Source organism: Schistocerca americana, chromosome 2 (genome assembly GCF_021461395.2).
Source record: "Schistocerca americana isolate TAMUIC-IGC-003095 chromosome 2, iqSchAmer2.1, whole genome shotgun sequence".
In the NCBI taxonomy this organism is placed as follows: domain Eukaryota; kingdom Metazoa; phylum Arthropoda; class Insecta; order Orthoptera; family Acrididae; genus Schistocerca; species Schistocerca americana.
Window position 1 is genome coordinate 874,451,850 of NC_060120.1, and position 22,485 is coordinate 874,474,334.

General features: G+C 39.3%; 1 protein-coding gene across 3 annotated transcripts in view; it reads right to left on the reverse strand.

Annotated features, from left to right (window-relative positions):
- Nucleotides 1-8,356: 8,356 nt before the first annotated feature.
- Nucleotides 8,357-22,485, reverse strand: part of LOC124595771 (Ig-like and fibronectin type-III domain-containing protein 1) — a 1,092,366-nt gene continuing 1,078,237 nt past the window's right edge. For all 3 annotated transcript variants that reach the window (XM_047134656.1, XM_047134654.1, XM_047134655.1), the window contains 2 exons: nt 20,548-20,732; nt 8,357-11,098 (listed from right to left, as the gene is read on the reverse strand). In XM_047134656.1, the coding sequence (XP_046990612.1) occupies nt 10,907-11,098; nt 20,548-20,732 (377 nt within the window). In that variant the 3' untranslated portion in view covers nt 8,357-10,906. The remainder of the gene's footprint in view (nt 11,099-20,547; nt 20,733-22,485) is intronic.

The window sequence follows — 22,485 nt, forward strand, 5'->3', positions numbered from 1 at the left end:
TGTCAAAGTTGAGTGACTGTAGAAAGATACAGGATGACTTTGGAAAAATTTCCAGTTGGTGTGATGAATGGCAGCTAGCTCTAAATGTGGAAAAATGTAAGTTAATGTGGATGAGTAGGAAGAACAAACCTGTAATGTTTGGATATGGTGTTACTAGTGTCTAGCTTGACAAAGTCAAGTCGTTTAAATATCTGGGTGTAATGTTGCAAACCAATATGAGGTGTAACAAGCATGTGAAAACTGTGATAAGGAAGACAAATGGTAAACTTTGGTTTATTGGGAGACTTTTAGGGAAGAGTGGTTCACCTGCATAGAGGACTGCATATAGGGTGCTGGTATGACCTGTTCTTGAGTACTGCTCTATTGTTTGGGATCTGTACCAGGTCGGGTTGAAGGAGGACATAGTAGTTCAAAGGGAGGCTGCTAGATTTGTTGCCGGTTCCCAGATCTCTGCTGATGGCGACTGCAGCCATGAAATCCGGAGACGCCTGTTGCTCGGTAGACAGGCGATGTCAAACCTTGACAAGGTTATAAGGTCCAGAGATATAACACTAGCAACAAAGATCCGTATTGTGAGGGCTATGGTCTTTCCAGTTGTGATGTATGGATGTGAGACCTGGACCATTAGAAAGGCTGAATGGCGAAGAATTGACTCCTTCAAATTGTGGTGTTGGAGGAAACTTCTTAGAGTTCCATGGACTGCAAAGAGAACCAACAGATCAATATTGGAGCAAATTAAACCAGATTTCTCCCTGGAAGGTCTAATCTTAAAACAAAAGCTGACCTACTTTGGACACACAATGCGAAGGCATGCCTCACTGGAAAAAACATTAATGCTGGGGAAGATTGAAGGAACTAGAAGAAGAGGACGTCAGAGGATGAGATGGATCGATGGCATCACAGAAGCAATGTGTTCCAACCTGGAAGGTCTACGGGAGAAAGTGCAAGACAGGAAAAAGTGGCGTGATTTGGTTCATGGGGTCACGAAGAGTCAGAACCGACTAAACGAATAGAGAGAGGGAGGTTCAAACAAAATGTAAGTATTACAGAGATGCTTTGAGAACTCAAATGGGAATCCCTTGAGGGAAGGTGGTGTTCTTTTTGGGAAAAACTATTAAGAAAAGTTAGAGAACTGGCATTTGAAGCTGACTGCCGAGCTATTCTGCTCCTGCCAACATACATTGCAAGGACTATGAAGATAAGAGAAATTAGGGCTCATACGAAGGCGTGCAGTTAGTTGTTTTTCTCTCGCTCTATTTGCAGGGAGAACAGGAGGGGAAACAAGAAGTAGTGGTGTAGAATACCCTCCGCCATGCACCTTATGGTGGCTTGCGAAGTATCTATGTAGATGTAGATTTCAGTTTGGAGACCTCACTGGTGAGCAATGACTTCCAATACTCCTTGATGGGTCACATTGCTTTGTGAGACTCCTCATCTTTCAAACATGTATTGATTTTCATCATCTTGCAATCTGAATTGTGTTATCCAAACTTTGGAAAGAATCTTGGTCACTTAAAGATCCTCAAACCATTAATAAGGTCTTTCATATAGTTTTACATGCAAGATAGTGAAGATTACAAGAGAACAACGAATTGAAGTCCTCTAAACTGCAGGTCAAATGAGGCCATCAAAAGCTTTTGTTGTCACTGTCACAGACTTTGTAGATACTCTATACATCGACATTGGCATAACAAAGGGAAAGGCCTTTGTAACACTCTTCACTTGCACAACTCACAGTACATTTAGAGCTCTGGACTAATATAAATACCAACACATCTTTGATGGGTTTACAGAGATTTCCGAGTAGATTTGGATTACCACACTTAATCTAAACTGACAACACAGACATTTCATGCCACAAACACTGATTTGTTGGACTTATGGAATTGGCTGAACACCTCAGAGACCCATCACCTTCTAGCCAAAAAGGGAATCACTTGAAGCTTCATTGCACAACAGGCGTCATGGTGGGCACTGTCAAATAATGCTTGCAGAAAGTCTTGGGATGATCAAGACTAATTGTAAAACAACTCTATACCACTTTAGTCAGTACTGAAGCTGCAACAAACTGAGGCCTGTCTTTCCTGAAGATTATGGAGAACCTCTGCCACCGGTGCAATTTCTTGTTGGGTTCACCTTTCTTTAACCTATCTGCTAAGATAAGTTATGGGGTCAGTATTGCCTCGCATGTTCCAACATTTCTCAGGAACCCAAACTGACCTCCCCCATTCTTCTGTAAATATTTCAGGTCAATATTTTGCAGCTGTGACTTACTGAACTGATAGTTCCCTAATATTCACACCTGCCAGCACCTGCTTCCTTTGGAATTAGAATTATTACATTCTTCTTGATGTCTAAGGGTATTTACTGTCTCTCTTATCTTGTAGGGTAGGTGGAATAGTTTTGTTGTGGCTGGTTCTCCTCAGGATATCAGCAGCTCTGTTGGAATTTCTTCTATTCCATGGGCCTTGTTTTGTCGTAGGTCGTTCAGTGCTCTGTCAAATTGTTCTCACAGTATCACATATCCATCTCATCTTCAACTAATCTCCCTCCCTTTTTATAATGTTGCCTCATTGTTCATTTCCCTTGTATAGCCCCTCTATATATTCCTTCCACCTTTCAATTTTTCCCTTCTTTGTTTAGTACTGATTTTCCATATGTGCCCTTGATAACACGCAGCTGCTTATCTTTTTTCCACAGACTTCTTTAACTTTCCTGTAGGCAGTATCTGTCTTTGTCGTGGTGACACATGCTTCTATAGACTTACATTTGTTCTCTAGCCATTTCCACTTAGTCATTTTACACGTTCTGTCAGTCTCATTTATTAGATGTTTTTATTCTCTTCCATCTGTTTCATTTGCTGCACTTTTATGATTTCTCCTTTCATCACTTAAATTCAATATCTCCAGTGATGTCCAAGGATTTTTCACTAGGCCTTGTCTTTTTACCTATTTTATCCTCTACTGCCTTCATTAACTCATCTCTGAAAGCTATCCATTCATCTTCTACTGTATTCCTTTCACTTCTTTCAGTTAGTCATTGCCTAATGCTACCTCTGTAACTTCCAACAACCTCTCATTCTTTCAATTTATCCTCAATTTCATACTGTTTTTTTTGCAAATTCTACAGTTTTAATCTACAGTTCATAAGCAATAAATTGTGGTCAGAGTCCACATCTGCCCCTGGAAATGCCTTACAGTTTAAAATCTAGTTCCAACATCTCTGATTTAATCAATTTGAAACTTTCCAGACCTCTTCCATGCATGCAACCTTCTTTCACTATTCTCAAACCAAGTGTTAGCGATGACTGAATTAGCTATGCGCAAACTTCTACCAGGCAGCATCCTTTTTCATTCTTTTCTGCTATTCCATATCCTCCTACTATTTTTCCATCACTTCCTCTCTGTACAACCAAATTCCAATCACCCATCATAGTTTAATTTTCCTCTCCCTTAACTATCTGAATAATTTCTTGCCTCTCTTGACACATTCTTGCAATCTCTTTTTCATCAATGGAGCTAATTGGCATATAAACTTGTACGATTGTGGTGTGTGTGTGTGTGTGTGTCTTGGCTGCAATTTATTTATTTGTGTACAAACTACTCATAACATATATAGCAACTGAAAAAAGTCAAGTGCATAATTTAAAATTCAAAATAATTATATTTATATATAAAAAAAATACTAGTCAAATAAATCAGAAGGTCCTCTTGAGTATACTCTGTGGATATATCCATTAATTGGCACTTTAGAAGGTGTTCCACCACACACTCAGTTGTCAGTGTCTGAGTAGCCCCACCTTTTTATAAACTGCTTTGATCACCCTATTCCCATATGAAGTCATCAGTGTAGGTGGATGCCCTGGGTAGAGCTTCCTTGTTGATCAGGGCTTCTGGGCATTCTTCTTTCCATAATGATTTTATGGACATTTCAATTGGTTTTGCTGTATATGTGAAACTTAGTCTAGATCTTTTCATTTTTGGCATGGGTTGATGGTTGTGTAGCCAGTGATGCTGGTCATTTACCTGTTTGTTCCTTTCGTCCAAGCTCAGGTATGATCATCTGATATTTGGTTGTGAAATAAACAATAATGAATTTAAATGGCTCCCTCTAGTAGGTTTCAGGCTGCCAGTTACCTTCTTGCATGTATCATTTAGGATGCATCTATTTTTCTAGTCTGATGAGATCTTTCCCAAACCCGTCATCCATGCTCAGAAACTGAAAATCAGTTGGCAAGTGCTGTGGAATGTTCACATTGGCACCTCACTTTGCAGATTTCTGTCTGTTCAGTGTGCCATTACACACATTTATTACAGCTTTTGTCTTCTTGATATGTTTCCATGGTGTTAAGTTTCTGTCAAGAGAGATGCCTAGTAGGATGGATGGGGACAGTTGTTAAAGCACATACCATCCCAGATTATAGTAAACTCCTTTCCTGTATCCCAGTTGTTAAGGTGAAAAAGACACATTAGCATTTTGCAGAAGATTGGTTTTAAATGATTTCATCTGTAGTAGTTTATAAGCATTGTAAGGTCTTTGCCCAAGACATTTTCAATTTCATTAAAGACTTTTGCTTGGTACACAATAATGTGTGTAAATAAACAATTTGGTCTTGTCACTAACATGTAGGTCATTAGTCTATATGTTAAACAGCAGTGGCGATAGTGCACTACCTTGTGGCAACCTATTCTTATTTCTCCATCTGCTTCTCTTTAGTTGGATTTCGATGAACAATCTTGTATTAAACAGCAGTGTCCCAAGAATTTCTACCAGTCTGTAATTGTGTGTCATCTACTGTACTTTAGGGATGAGAGTTAGGGATGCGGTTAGGTCAATGATCACTATTTCTGTTGGAAACCCCCGCTCAAAACTGTCTTCAATAAATTTAGTCAGGTTCAGAACCTCACCCTATGCATGATTTACCAGGGTAGAAACCTGCCTGTTTTTCAGTTTGACAGCTATCAATATATCCACATATTCTATTCATTATTAATCTTTCTAAAAATTTCAAAAGCAAACATTGCAACAATATTGGTTGATAATTCTTTGGGTTATATTGGTCCTTCCCAGGTGTAAGAACTGCGATGACCTTTGAGTGCATCCATATTCTGGGAATTTTTGCAGTCCTCCAACAGTAATTGGAAAAGCTCAATGGGAACTATTTAGCATCTTTGGACAGACGTTTAATTATTTCATTCCAGGTGTCATCAAGTTCAGCAGCTTTTCCTGTTTACAAATTACTTATGGCCTCTTTTAGTTCTTCCATTGAAAAATCTATATCTGATACATTACTTTTCTTCGGTTAGTTTACTTTCAGGCTAGATCTAGTTGCTTATTTTTTCGGTTAGGTTTGCCATTTAATAAAAGTGGGCTGGCTATTAGGTTAGGTGTTACATTTACATGTGGCGTTCTTGTGGTGGGATCATTTGACTTTTTTTAAAGAGTCGCCATGTTTTCCTACTACTGTGCATCATGTCTGTACCCCCAGCAGTCTTCATTCAGGTCTGACACCTTTGGTCATTTAAAGCTGCTAATAATTCCTCCCCAGACTTCTTTGGCAAAGGGATTCTTGTTGTAGAGAACGCATTACTTTTTGTTTGCAACCTTGTTTTTTTTCTTGCAAAACAAGGTATATACTCTTTCCTGCATTCTTCTGAGACTGTCTTAACAGAGGCGTCCTTAGTAGTTTGCGCAAAGCTGTCAGAGTGCTCTGGCTTTGGTTCAATCAATTTTAGCAATTTGTCAAGTGTATTTCTGCAATCCACCGAATTTACTTTTCTGAAGTTAAATCTTCTATTGAATAGTATTTCTATGTGCTGGACAGCAAGTCTTACTTTCTGTGTAATTGGTGTATGTTGCAATCTTGGAGTAGGATTCACAACTGGTTTGTGACTTAAGGTGCCGAGGTCTTTGTTTACAAAAAACAGACCAGGGTTGTAACCCTTTCTCCATCATCCACTATTAAAGAATAGTGGTTACATGGGGTCATGGATCGAACACATCAGTTATCCTCTGCCTGTTACACAAGTAAGTCACCATCTTCATTAGTATCACTACAGCCCCACTGTGTACTGTGGCAGTTATAGTCTCCTAAAACAACTGTGCTTACCTCTCTTGTGTGGCAGGATAGGAATAGTAACGCTAAAAGATTATTCTATGGGTCTGCAAATATAGATTATTTTGGTATTATTCAATTACACATCTATGAGTTAAATATTATTGTGATGAATGGCATGACTTTCTGATACTTTCAGACCTTCTCTTATAAAAATGGCACTCCCGTACTTTTCATGTACTATCTGTTTACCAGCTGCATACCTACAATATGGGATTTTCTTTCAGAGGGACCCCTGTGGGCCTCCTGTAGACAAAGGATGTTATAACTGTTAGTTTTGCAGATTTCTACAATTAAATCTTGTTTGGTGACTGAAATTCCTTAAGTGTTGAATGTAATAATTGTCAGGGTGGGCTCTAAAAAAGATGACTTTTGGCTTGGCTAGCTCACCTCTTCGGCATATTGGTCTGATGTAGCCTGTTTAGTAGCAGAATTCATGGAATGACACTAGACTGGTATCAGACTCAATGGGGTTTGTGATTGGGAACACTTCTGGTATGACCAGAACAATGCATTCAGTAGGCTGGTCATGGTAGCTTAGCTACATTAGTATGTTATTCATTACTATACCATCTCCTGCATTACTTTCATTTTGAACGCCTGGATGTTTGTAATGTCTAACGACTTTAACTTTCTCAACTGTTTTTCAAAGGGGACCTGTTTTTACCCAAGAAATGTATAAAAATAAATGTTATTCAAGGATAAATGACATTAGTTAAAGAGGCCCAGTCCAACAATGTCATTTCCCTGATCCTGGTAACTCACGATTTCATTCAGATTGGCTTAGATATATGCAAATCTTGTTGCAAAATCATCTTTTCACTTCTGTTACTATCTTATTATCACCCATTTTTTGGATGTGGCAGCTTTTCTTATTTTCTTTGGAGATAAATTTTGCCTTATGCTTCCACACATATTTCAGAACTTTGTTTGCTATATTCGATATTTAGTCAGTTGATGTTGTATTTATACTCCTGTACTTATGCGACCAGAAGTCTTGGTCATCCTGCCACCAAACTTTACTAATCCCCACTGTATGTAACTTTAACCTATTCATTTCCATTTTTTTAATTGCTTAACCTGCCTACCTGATTAAGAGATATGGTGTTCCACCCTCTGATCTATAGAATGCCACTTATGGTTTTCCTGATCGCAACATCCTGCTGAGTAGTCCCAGCCTGGAGATCTGAATGGGGACTATTTTATCTCAGGAATATTTTACCTGAGGCGATGCCATCACCACTTAACCATGCAGTAGGACTGTGTGTGCCTGGAAAAAGTACTGGCCGTAGTTTCCCCTTGCCGTGATCTGTTAGCAGTACCAGCACTATAGGGCCATATCGGGTGATGTTGCAAGACCAGGTCAGTCCATCATCTAGACTGTTGTCCCTACAATTACTGAAAAGGCTGTTGCCCATCTTCAGGAACAAGATGTTTGTCTGCCCTCTCCACAGATACACCTCCATTGTGGTTGCACCTATGATATAGCTATCTGTGTCATTAAGGCACACAGGCCACTTTACCTCACTAAAGCATGTGGTTCATGGGGCAGAATAAATAGTTTAATCGACTAAAATGTATACCACATATTGCTTTTGTCAGATGTAAGGGAAATATTTGTCAGGTAATGAAAATGAAGTTAATACACAAACATTAAATCACTGATACGTGAACCCTAGCTACCATGTTGTGAGCTAAAAATGATTTGTGCTCAGTTTATCATTTTACAGACAACAGAGTTTTATCCAAGATATAACAAACAGGGCAAATGGCATTACACAAAATGAATATTCACAGTATCTTAAATGAGAACCTAAGACACTTGCTTGAAAAGGAAGAAAAACAAAAGGGAGAAAGGAAGAAATAAACTACAAAATTTAACACCTCATCTCATACATTTAATGTCTTTCTGAACCAAGGACCCTCAACCACTTCTTTCTTTTGCACCTCTTTATCACCTGAAATATTTTTTCTTTTCTATATCCTTCTACTAATCCAGATAGAAGACATACTTTAAAGGCCTACAAACGAGCACACTCTTCAGTGAATTTTTTGTTGATTTGTAGCCTTGATCCTCTTCCAGTGGGGTCTAAACTAAATACCTTACAGTTGTTCTGATTCTGAATCATTTTAAGAGAGACAGATTATCATGCAATAATGACAGGTATTATCAAATGTAATGCTTGGTTAAAATATTGGTTCTGCAAATGTTAATAATTTTGTAACATGTAAACTATGAGAATATAAAATGATTTATCTATGGGAAAATTACTATTTTTTATTAAATTCTGTTTTTACAATAATTCTATACATGATTCACAGTCTACATTGTACAAAAGATATCTTTTCAACAACAAAAACAGCCACAATTGTACATTGCAATATAGATTTCCCAACTCTTCTTTCTAATAGAAGTAATCTTACTTCATTTACAGTTGTGGTCTCTGTTAAAGCATTATACCTATCATGGGGAAATCAATCATTATCAACATAAAAATGGTAAAGTTCTTGACTTCTTCCTATAGTAATGTTCTGAAAGGCACACATGCTGCATGAAAACGATATGTCAGTGTGGACATACTCCATGACCACAGTAATAAATCTTTTGAGCTGAAAATATATAATAGATTTTGAAGTCTTTTCAGTATTTCTACATGGATTTTAATTCTTTACATGCAGACTGGTAAAATGTCACTTTTTTGCAACTATAACTTTTAGTGTAAATTTCATCACTGTCGTGAGCAGTTATCCATGAAATCCCCAAATGTGTTGCTAGCAGCTGTAGCTGCAGTGTGTTAAAGGTTTATCATTTTTTAAGATATTTACTTAAATTTCTCTGAGCACAGATCTAAGTAGAAATAAATTGTGTGCACATAGTACTTGCTAGAAGCCTCATGTGCTTCCCAAATCTCTGTGTGTACTTATTAACAGATCATAAGTGGTACATAATGTATGAAATCATTAACGGAGAAATGGCTAGACTTTAACAAAAAGTGACATTCTGCCTCATTTCTGGAGTTGGTCATTATATTCACTGTGCACCCAGAATGCAGTTATTTTTGTTTAGGACAAATAACTAACAAATACAAATCATATAACGAACAAACGTAATCTTACTTTTCACAGTATTCTTATTATATGTGTGTCAAACTATATATATCTCAAATAATTAACATTTGATGTCCAAAATGTCTGAAAGCACAGAGATATGCTGTTTTTCTTCTCATTGAAATCTGTCATTTTATTCCTGCAGGAATCCTGTATAAATGAATGACTTACATTATTTTTTGAGGAAAAAATAGTGTTCATTTATGGAACTGTTGTGCCACGGGTTCTTATTCATAGTTACTTTTCAACTGACTTTATAAGAAAGAAATCTTTCAATTTAAGCATGACAATCTTACATAATTTAATTATAAAATATGAAATGAATTTTAATGTCATGCCCAATGAAAATAGTCAATATTCTAAACTCCTGAGAATTCTGGTAGTTTGTAAATGTGTAAAAATTATGAATACAGCAACTCAATACACTCCAGAAAAGTCAGCATACAGAATTATTGAGAGAGAGTTGTCTCAATGTGTTTTGGATACACATCAGGTTCTATGTAATACAAAAATGCTTTCCAGATTTCTTTATATGTGCTTATTCTCCTGATGACTCATTCAGAATTCACTTAAAATGTACATTAATACACCATCATGTCTGTTATTATAGTGAAAACATAATTAATATTTATTAAATCTGATAATGAATTTCTAACCATATTAAGTTGTTTGTTGCCACATTTTTCACAGAACTGAAATAAATGCATGTGCTACTCTTTGTCACATGTTCTAGGCCACTTGATTCATCATCACAATTCTGAAGTCACTTGCTGCAGCTGAAAGTGCAGATTAATTACCTGTTAATAACTGAATGTGTCCCTTGTCTTTGCTCTTGCTCAGTCATACTGGGACAGCAGATGAAAATTTAGATTTTTTAAATATACATATTTATATATATCTATCACACCTATTGAGTAGCATGAACATGTTGATGGTATAATGATCCTCTTAAGATCATGCCATTAGAGCAACTTGACTGACTAGTGTAGTAATATCAGTTTGATAAATTATTTTGTCTGCTCAAGAAGTTCGGAAAAAACTACCCATAGCTTTCACTTGCTCATATTATCTACCTGATCTTTCAAGTTGAGAACTACCATATTAAAGAGAACACTTGAAATAAATTTCATCAGTGTTTAGCAACACCGAAGATCCTGAGATAGAATGTTGTCTGTAACTACTTTGTCAGATCTTGACTAACTCAATCCATCTGATTCAACAGTTGACTTTTAATGTCTGACAAAATACATAAGTACACATCTTCACATTTCTTTGGAATGTATCCCTCATCTAAAACTCTGGACAGCTGCACGGGTTAATAAAAAACAGGCACAGATTATGTCACTATTACATTGTGTAATAATGTATACTTCACTATGGTCTAACTTTTCCACTTAAGCTTCAGTCCTGTCTTCAATCCTTTGATAGAACCCTTAGAAATTTCTAAGCTCACTCACAACAGTGTTCAAAATATGTATATTGCCATCAGTCAGGAGAGATGTCCCTCCTTGTGAAGATACCTTTCACATCCTGTGTTCAATTTGTAACACTTTCAATAAAATATATGTGTCAAGCAACCACAATTTCCTCTGGTGATGTCAATATTATCAGTAAACTGTACACAGCACAATTCACATGTTCTACTGGGTTCTAGAACTTTGATTCATGGCGGAACTGTTGATACTATTTGAGCCTCTTGAACCCTGCCCCATCCTGGCCGAGCTTTAGTTCCTCATACAGAGACGGCGCCACTTCTGTCTGTTGTGCAGGTACATGCAGTGTCTCCTGTTTCCAACCTGCTCCACTGGCAGGATTAATACCATTGGAAATGCTGTTTCCATTGGCCATGGATGTGTCTGCTTGGGGCTGTGGGATCTGAAATAGCAAAATTAACTGTGTGCACTTCAAATGGAAACTTTAAGTCAAGCAACATTTGCTATTACTGCTATCATTGCAGCTTCAATAGCTGTACTTTTCACAGTCTGAGGGTGTTTCTCTCCCCTCCCCCCCCCCCTCCCCCCCCCCCCCCCCCCCCCCCCCCGCGATAAAATGATCTAACACTAGGGTATAAGGCAATGTCAGGCGTAAACGAAATGAATTAATAATAATTTTGAGATGAACTCTAACTGCGTATAAATTTTCATTGTTATTTTTACTTGTGATATCTTACTGCAGACATTGGAAAATTTGTTTTATTTATATTCCAGAAGTTAATACTCTAAAAGATAAATACAATAGTTTGTTTGGCATATGAGTTCTAATTTAGCTAACATGTAGAATTCATCTGGACTTCCATGTGATGGCTGCATTGGTCTAGTGAAATTCTTGACTTTTTTTCTTAACTGGTTGAAACAACAGTTCAAGTGGTTGCAAAATATAAGAGTTATGCAGAAAATAAATTACAAGGGCCCACAAGGAAAACAAAAACATCAGTAAGAAAGAAGTATTTGCTTCATTATTTACAGAGATTAGTTGGCTACTTTTCAAAATAGCCACCACTATTATCACTGCATTTATTATCTCTCTCTCTCTCTCTCTCTCTCTCTCTCTCTCTCTCTCTCTCTCTCTCTCTCTCTCTGTATATTCCTGTACGTGGGAGACATTCTGCTTGAAGATTGTTTGCCAGTGTTGGTGGGTAAATACGATATTGCGGTGCCTATTTTATTCTGAATTATGATGCAGTGTTCCTTTGGAAATGTATGCATGCATGTCCAAAGGAATATTGCATCATAATCTGGAATAATGCAGGCACTGCAATATTGTATCATATCGTATCTCAGTATATGGTCAGAAGATGGTTTAGGGATTACCCTTAATAGCAAGCTATATTTTCATTGAAGTATTATCAGAATCTGCAAGAATATTTAACTTTCTTTTATTATTATAAAAACAAAGATGAGGTGACTTACCGAACAAAAGCGCTGGCAGGTCGATAGACACACAAACAAACACAAACATACACACTAAATTCAAGCTTTCGCAACAAACTGTTGCCTCATCAGGAAAGAGGGAAGGAGAGGGGAAGGCGAAAGGAAGTGGGTTTTAAGGGAGAGGGTAAGGAGTCATTCCAATCCCGGGAGCGGAAAGACTTACCTTAGGGGGGAAAAAGGACAGGTATCACTCGCACACACGCACATATCCATCCACACATACAGACACAAGCAGACATATTTAAAGACAAAGAGTTTGGGCAGAGATGTCAGTCGAGGCAGAAGTGTAGAGGCAAAGAAGTTGTTGAAAGACAGGTGAGGTATGAGTGGCGGCAACTTGAAATTAGCGGAGATTGAGGCCTGGCGGATGACGAGAAGAGAGGATATACTGAAGGGCAAGTTCCCATCTCCGGAATTCGGATAGGTTGGTGTTGGTGGGAAGTATCCAGATAACACGGACGGTGTAACACTGTGCCAAAATGTGCTGGCTGTGCACCAAGGCATGTTTAGCCACAGGGTGATCCTCATTACCAACAAACACTGTCTGCCTGTGTCCATTCATGCGAATGGACAGTTTGTTGCTGGTCATTCCCACATAGAATGCATCACAGTGTAGGCAGGTCAGTTGGTAAATCACGTGGGTGCTTTCACACGTGGCTCTGCCTTTGATCGTGTACACCTTCCGGGTTACAGGACTGGAGTAGGTGGTGGTGGGAGGGTGCATGGGACAGGTTTTGCATTGGGGCGGTTACAAGGATAGGAGCCAGAGGGTAGGGAAGGTGGTTTGGGGATTTCATAGGGATGAACTAACAGGTTACGAAGGTTAGGTGGACGGCGGAAAGACACTCTTGGCGGAGTGGGGAGGATTTCATGAAGGATGGATCTCATTTCAGGGCAGGATTTGAGGAAGTCGTATCCCTGCTGGAGAGCCACATTCAGAGTCTGGTCCAGTCCCGGAAAGTATCCTGTCACAAGTGGGGCACTTTTGTGGTTCTTCTGTGGGGGATTCTGGGTTTGAGGGGACGAGGAAGTGGCTCTGGTTATTTGCTTCTGTACCAGGTCGGGAGGGTAGTTGCGGGATGCGAAAGCTGTTTTCAGGTTGTTTCCCACGTGGAATGTTTCCTTCCATTATATTGATATCATTAACATTCTTTTATAATCTATTCATTCATTTGTTTTTCAAAGACTCTTAGTGAACGAGACCATTAATGGATGTGAGCCAAGGCATATATTAAAAAAAGTGACATGTGCATTAGAAATGGCAGTGATTAACTGTTGTCAAACTGCTTTCTTTCTTTCTTTCTTTCATTGTGTTCTGCATCAAAAAGGAGTACCTTCAAGGATGTGGAATAAGTCAAGGCATACAATAACATAAGATAGAGACACCATGGAAACTTATAATGTATTATCAATAAAATACCACTATACTGCTTAATGCTATTCATGCTTATGCCAAGTAAATTAGCAAGAAAGCTGCTACTTTCAAAAAGGCTGCTGCCTCTTTGGTTTTACTGTATAGCTTCTATTTTTCTGCTGTTAGTGGCTTAATATTTACTGATTACAATGATATTTTTCAATGACAACATTTTAACATGTACAAATATTGAGTCCTATTTATAGTACTTGTCAGACAACTATCTGAGAAACACTATTACTTGGAATGTAACTAATGAAATTTTTAAATGCCTGAATCTAGATATTCTGATAATTTGTAGAAAGAATGCTTAATGAGGTATGTTTTTAATTTTATTTTGAACTAGTAAGGATTAACAATTTGTTGCTTTTTGTTAGATGGGAGCTTGTTGAATATTGTACCAACAGAGTATATAACTCCATTCTGAACCCTGGACAACAAGACAAAGTCTACATGAAATTTTTTTTGCACAGCCGTACCCCAAATTTGTTTATAGGTAATCCCTTTGAAGGAGAAATCACTGTTGATGCCACCTCCCTGTACACTAACATTCCTATCGGCCATGGCCTTACCGCTGTTCAACACTACCTTTTCCAATGCCTGACAGATTCCAAACTGACAACCTCCAGCCTAGTTTCCATGAACAACTATATCCTCATCTACAATTACTTCTCCTGTGAAGGCATTATCTACAAACAAATCCACGTTATGGCTATGGGCACCCACATGACGCCATACTATGCCAACCTATTCATGGGCCATCTAGAGGATTCCTTCCTAAAAACCCAGAATCCTAAACCCTTCACCTGGTTCACATTCATTGGTGACATCTTTGTTGTCTGGATTGAAGTTGAGGGCCATCTAGAGGATTCCTTCCTAAAAACCGAGAATCATAAACCCATCACCTGGTTCACATTCATTGGTGACATCTTTGCTGTCGGGATCGAAGGTGAGGACACCCTATCCACATTCCTCCAGAACCTCAACAACTTCTCCCCAATTTGCTTCACCTGGTCCTACTCAACCCAACAAGCCATCTTCCTAGATGTTGGCCTCCACCTCAAAGATGGCTACATCACTACGTCCGTCCTTATCAAACCTACTAACCATCAGCAATACCTCCACTTTGACAGCTGCCAGTCATTTCATACCAAGAAGTCCCTTCCGTACAGCCTAGCCATCCGTGGTCATTGCATCTGCAGTGATGAGCAGTCCCTGAATTACACTGAATTGCATTCTCCGCCTGGGTTTCGATTGCCTCTCATCGTGCCCTGAAATGAGAAATGTCCTGCCCACTATCCCGTCCCCCCTCCCACAATGATATTCGCCATCCACCAAATCTACACAATATATTCATCCATGCTTACACAAGCCCTGCTCCTAATCCCTTACCTCATGGCTCATACCTCTGTAATAGATCTAGATGCAAGACCTATCCCATATGTCTTCCCACCACCACCTACTCCAGTCTGGTCATTACCATCACCTATCCCATCAAAGGCAGGGCTACCTGTGAAACCAGTCACATGATCTACAAGCTAAGCTGCAACCACTGTGCTGCATTCTATGTAGGCATGACAACTAACAAGCTGTCTGTCCACATGAATGGCCACTGACAAACTGTGGCCGAGAAACAAGTGGACCACCCTGTTCCTGAACACGCTGCCAAACATGATATCCTTCATTTCAATGACTGCTTCACTGCCTATGGCATACGGATCCTTCTCACTATTACCAGCTTTTCTGAATTGTGCAAGTGAACTTTCCCTGTGCAATACATCCTACATTCCCATAACCCTCCTGGCCTCAACCTTCTTTAGTCACTGTCCTCACCCATCCAGTGCCTTCCCTGTTCCCATTCCAGCACTATACAGCTGTCATTCTACCACCACACCCAGTCTTTTTATTTATTTCCTGTTTTGCTAATTCCACCCCCGCACACCCCCTCCCCACCTTTCCCCAGCCCTCCATCCAACCTGCAAGACTTCACTGTCTGCCACCCCCACCATACTATCCCTCTCCCTCCCCACCCCAGCCTCCTCCTTATCTGCCCCTCCCCTTCCCTAGTCACCACTCCCATCATGCACTGGCACTGCTGCTTGAAGTGGGGTTTCAGTTACCTGAGACTGCAGTCGTGTGTGTGTGTGTGTGTGTGTGTGTGTGTGTGTGTGACTATTGTTGATGAAGGCCTTAATGGCCAAAACCTTTAATTGTGAGAGTCTTTTTGTTGTGCCTATCTGCGACACAGCATCTCTGCTATATGCTGAGTGCTAACTTCCCTTCTCATAATGCTGTTACATTTCATCCTGTTTTTTCCATTGTTTAATATCTGAATAGTTTTCTTTAATTTGGCATGTCCTGTAATGATGGTATTATTCTTTGCTAGAACTCTTGCCTTCTCTTCAATACTTGCCTTCTTGCATTCAAGAATTTCTCATCCTTGGTTACATTGTACCAGCAATATCATTTGCTGTTTTGTAAGTACCTTTGTCAAATAATTATACTTTTTGTCTCTATCAACACAGTCTTCATGTTTTAAGGTTGTGCACTTGTTTCTTAATTTAAATTTGTTGCACTTTGAAGTTTCAAAAATAGTTCTTATATTCTATTATGTCTTCCTTACTGATGATTTTATTTCTTTATAGCTATGTAGGCTACCTATTTTTACTCATTGTATTATGATCCTTCAATCAGCTGCATTTCAAAAGTGATTTATAACTGTCATCTCATATAAAATATGTTTACTGTACTAATGTTAAGTGCTTGTAGACTTGTTTTTGTTGTTTTGGTCCTAAAATTGTGTTCATGCTTTGCATTATGTTTTTAGGAAAATGAAATATTGGTAATGACAAAAGACATTAGCAAATAAATGTACTGCAAACAAGCTGTCAAAAAACAAAGCTTTTTTTGAAGAGGTTCCTGCACAATGTACTAGAACTAACATGAGCTATAATTCATATAAAATGATTCTGTGTTCTGAAAATGCTATCCCTTTTAATTTGGGTCTCTCCCAAAAATAATATTGTAACTCACAGTATGTGGAAATGTGAAGAATAAAGAACAATATTTTTTTTCATTTTTAAATCATCTGTAGCAGTAACCATATATATTAAAAATTTACATGAACATTGGTGCCTCTTTAATTCTAAGATATGAGTTTTCTATTTAAGATTGTGATCTATCTCTAGGCTTAAAGAGTTAGAGTAGTTAGGCCTCCTTCACGTGTTTCATGTTTGAATAGATTATTTTTATAGCTTATTGATTTGTATAAGAAATACTGAGTTGTATGTATGGAGGCTTTTCAGAAATTCATGATAATCCACAACTATCAGTATGTTATAGGATATGTCCATTAGCTGAATAATTTCTATTGGAGAAATAAAGTTGCAGAACATTCTTAACTGGAAATAGGAGAATGAATCTTAGCATCATATCAGTATTAAGATTACATTGGGAACTTAAAACATAATATAGTCCCAAGAACATTATGACTTGACGTGTCATTGATTGGACAAGGATTACATATTGTGTGACCCTGAAATACTAATGTCAAATGAACAATGGAAACTCCAGTTACAAATATCAACAATGTAGGAAAAGGTAGAGTGCTACTTACCATAAAGAAGACATGTCAAGTTGCAGACAGATATGATTAAAAGACACTCACATATAGCTTTCATCATTTCATCAGTGGAGAGAGAGAGAGAGAGAGAGAGAGAGAGAAGCAAGCACACCCCATGCACACATGACCACCAACTCCAGCATCTCGGGCTGGAATGCAACACCATGTGGAAAGCAAGCAGCAATCTGGAGGAGCACCTGGAGGAGCATTCCAGGCACAACCTCCATAAATTATTCAACCTGCTGACATCCTACTGCTGCCTAGTGGCACCACTATCCAACCCCTATATTACCCACAGTGTTCCTCGTTGTCCACCCCTCATGGCAGCTAAACCCTGACTAGATGACCTTTTCAAATTTCCACATCCCCCAGAATTCCCTATCAGCCCTCTACCAAATCCAATGCCAAAACATTCCTGTAACACTGTTTCTTATCTTTCCATCAAAACTCTCAGCTCCACAGAAGTTTCAGTTTTACCCAAAGGTCTCACTTTTAGCCCTACACTCAAATTTAACCATGATGGACTTGGCAAAGACCTACTCTTCTTCTCCCAATCCCTGCAATGGAAACACTTCTTTGCTATCAGTCCCCCAACCAAAACCACCCTAATTCCAACACTGAACCCTGCCTCTTCCAGTTCTTACCACCATCCAACCATGATCCTCCACCAACCTCTCCCACCTAACCACCTACTGGTCACTTTCCATAAATTCCTTACCCCCAGCTTAGCCTCGCCATCCTTCCCCAGGTCCCTACCTCAGAGCAATAATCTTTCAGCAAAAGAAAGAATGGCCATATACAACCTCAAAACAAATCCTGACCTAATCATCCTACATGCAGACAAAGGTTCCACCACTGTTGTTATGAATTGCAGTGACTATCTGGCAGAAGACCTCTACCAGTTGTCACAGTCCTCCACCTATAACCCTTGCCAGAGTGATACCATCCCATAAGTCAACTCCAATCCCTGCTTAAAGGCTTATGCCTTTCCCAGAACATCTCCCCTAAATCCATTTTCCTCCTCATCCCTATGACACCCCCGCACACCTACCTTCTACATGCTCCCCAAAATTCACGAACCCAACAGTGCTGGACGTCTCATCATGGCTGGTTATTGTGCACCTCCTGAAAGAACCTTGGCACTCATTGACCAACACCTCCAACTAGTTGCCTGTAATCTAGCCTCCCACATCAAAGACACCAACCACTTCCTTCACTGACTCTCCACCATCCCCACCCCTTTACCTCCTGGTTTCCTCCTCGTCACTGTTGACACCACTTCCCCAAACACTAACGTCATTCATGCCCTTAGTTTTGAGCACTACCTTTTCCAACTCTTCAGACTCCAAACTCACTACCTCATTCCTCATACACCTTACTAACTTAATCGTAACTCACAACTCCTTCTCATTTGAAGGAGAGGTTTGTAAACATATCTGCAGCATAGCCTTGGACACCCACATGGCGCCCTCCTATGCCAACATTTTTATGGGCTATGTAGAGGAGAACTTCCTAGCCCCCCGAAACACCAAACCCCTAGTGTGGTTCAGGTTCATTGATGATAGCTTCATAATGTGAATCCAGAGCCAAGACATCCTATCTTTGTTCCTTCAGAACCTCAACATTTTCTCTCCCATCTGCTTCATGTGGTCCTCCTCAACCCAGTGTGCCACCTTCTTAGATATTAACCTGCTCCTGTCTGATGGCTCCATCTGCACCTCTGTCTACATTAAACCCACCAACCACCAACAGTACCTGCACTTTGACAGCTGTCATCCCTCCCACATCAAAAAATCTCTCCCATATAGCTTGGCTACCCGGGGATGGCGTATCTCTAGTGACAAAAACTCCCTTGCTCAGTATGCTGAGGGTCTCACCAAGGCCTTCACTGACAGGCACTACCCCCAGTCCTAGTCACAAACAGATCTCCCACACCACTTCCCCCACAACCTCAATCCTCCCACCACACCCGAAACTTCCCAACACCCCCAAAAATCAGCCACAAAGGAGTGTCCCCTTCGTCACCCAATACCATCCCGAATTGGAACAACTGAACCACATCCTTTGCTGGGACTTTAATTACCTATCATCATGCCCTGATGCCCTGAAATGAGGGACAGCCTACCTGAGATACTTCCCACTCCTCCTGAAGTGGTGTTCTGTTGCCCAACCAAACTCCACAACATCCTAGTCTATCTCTACACCACTCCCAGTCCCAACCCCTTGCCAAAAGGATCATATCCCCAATCCCCCAACCCAACACTTCCTTTTCCAGTCCTACCACATATTTATCCTGACCAATCAGGGGCTGGGCCACCTTTGAAAGCAGCCATGTCATTTACCAACTCTGCTGCAATTGTTGCACAACTTTTCATATTGGTAAAACTACCAACCAGTCGTGCTCCAAGATGAATGGCCACCGCCAAACTGTGGCCAACAGCAAAATAGACCACCCTGTGGCAGCTGAAAGTATACTCTAGATTTCAATGGCTGCTTCCCTACCTGAAGCATTTGGATTCTTCCCTCCACCACCAGCTTTTCTGAATTGCGGTAATGGCAATTATCCTTAGAACACGTACTCCCTGCTGTAATTATGCCAGCCTCAACCTACTGCAACATACTGTCCCCAAGCCCTTCACTCAACAATTTCCACCCCCTATATCCTATCATTTCCCCCCCATTCTCATCTCCCATCCTGTTTATTTGAAGCCCTTTGCCAATGCACCGACCTGCCTTTCTCGGCTCCTCTCCTTTTTTCCCCATCTCTCTGGCTCACAGCCTCTTGATGCCGTGCCTATTAGCAGTCTAATCTCTACACACTCCACCAGATAGCGTTTGTCTCTCTTCCCACCTGTACACTACAATCCCTTTCCCTTCCCCTTCCCTGTCCCTACCCCCTCCAGACTGCTGCTCATGTCCTATGTGATGTTTCATTCCGCCTGAGATGCTGGAGTTGGTGGTCATGTGTGCATAAGGTGAGCTCGCTTGTGTGTGTGTGTGTGTGTGTGTGTGTGTGTGTGTGTGTTGCATTAGGCATTGATTCCAAAGGAGATGGAAACTGTCGTAACATACAGGAACTGTATTATACCAACCAGTGCTCTTGCAGTTGTTTATACCATAAAGCCTATAATTAATAATCAAATGCTATTCCTGCACATTTCAGATAAAAGGTATTCTCAGCATTTCTCAACCAAGTCCTCAGATAATAATCTACCCAGGAGGCAGCTGTATGGGTCCAGCTGGACCAAATGTAAAATCTCTTTTACATGAACAAAAGGAAACTGGACTGCTTTGTGCAGCGTTATATAAAATGAGATAATTCAATGAATTATTATAACCTCTGTCAATGGTAACAAACCTGTATGTGATCCATGTTTACTTCACGAAGATAGCTTGGATTTTCAAAGGCAACTCCTCCAGTTGATTTATTTCCAAGCATTCTTCTAGTTCGTATGAACCAGACAGCTCCAGCAACAATTCCAGCTGCAATGATTAAGGCAAGCACCACTCCAACAGCAATTCCAACATGGGAGCCATCGCCACCTGGGTACCATAGAAAATATGACGAATCAGTCAGTGAACAAAATTTTCTATTGGAATTTGTAGACACTCGTACATGAAATGGTGAAAACATTGGAAGAGTTTTCATTTGAAGGTATGTTATACATGTTGTTGATAACAAAATTATAGTAATCTTGTACTTGAAAATGTGACAAAAAATTTACTGTACCAAAAGGCAATAAGAAAAATTAATAAACCTATACCTACAGGAGTTTAGAGCAAATAAACCATACATGCTACAGTATCTGATATCATAATAAATGTACTCATCATCAAGGAATGAAGAAAAGGAAACATATGTAAACATATATTATGAAATAAATAAATTAATGCCACAAGAAATTCACAACAAACGTTTATCACTGAAAATTAATCAGTTTCACCTGCATGGCCTTGTATCTATCTAAAGTTTTTAATCCTTTTCCTCCTTATTTATTGAAACAGGAAAAATGTTTTTTCTGAACTCTGAAGCTTCAGTATTCATTATTTTATACACTTTTGTGGGTGTCATTATAGTTCTCATACAACATCAGTGTGTTATTGAGAGTTATATTTTAAGTGCAATAGTGTTTACAATAACTTTTGTGCAGCTAAGTTCAGTGGAAGTTTTTGAGTGAGCACTGATATATTCTTGTTGTTTTGTGCATAAGTGCTCAATCTATGATGTTTGGTACTGATATTATGGTGTCTTCATGTTATAGCACTGGTATTTATATCTTAGTGATACATTATCACCTATAAACTACTTTACGATGGATTATGAAGCTTGAATGTTTCATGACATACCTCAGAATAATTAATAATTAGTGGAATCATGTGTCAAACAGTCAGAATCAAAGTAAAAATTCTGTGCTCCTACTTCACACAGAGGAGGCATGGCAGCCATTTTGCTACATCCATCATAAGATGCTGATCTTATACCAGGTGTACAAGCCTTACTTTTTCATACTTACAGGTTTGAAGAAATAGCTCGATGAAAGATTTCTACCAACTACAAAGTTGAGGAAGTGATAGTTGGTTAAGGCGACACACAACACTTTTATGACATTAAAATAAAAGGGTCCCTATCTAGGCTCATAAGGAGTATAGAATTGTGATTACCAGTACATGAAAAAATATTTGAAGGTCTTTTCTAAAAATTTATCAAATTATTATACTCTGTGGTAAAAAAATTCAATGCAGTCATGTTAGCATAATTAAGAAGCCTCCATGGTATGGTGATCGGCATCACAGGTTACTGGTGTGTATGTCCTAGGTTCAACTTCCAAACTGCAACTTAACAAGGTTTAAGACGAGATTCATTCATCCTTGAGAGACCAAATGAGAAGCTGCTCTCCATAAACAAGTGGCAACACTTTGCATGCAGGCCACTGATAAATGTTTTATTTAGTGCAGCTAAGGAAAAGGCAGCTGTTTTCATAGCAGTGTCTTTTTCTCCAGTTTAGCTGGCATAATCACCAACAGTACTAAGTGATAGTACTAGTGGTAAGTTATTGTCAGTGCAGCCCACAGATGAAATTTCTATGACTTCCGTTTCTTTTATATTGAGACTGAAGTGATATCGTACAGAAAGTTTGCAACTCTGACTCTGGCAAAATTAAGAAACTAAGGCAAAATGGCTGTAGTGATGTTATTAAACATAGCAACTTCATTCGACATGATCCTGAAAATGTATATTACATATAAAAAATCCAGACTGTGATGATGTTCTAAGGAGCAGTGACAGATTGAGAGC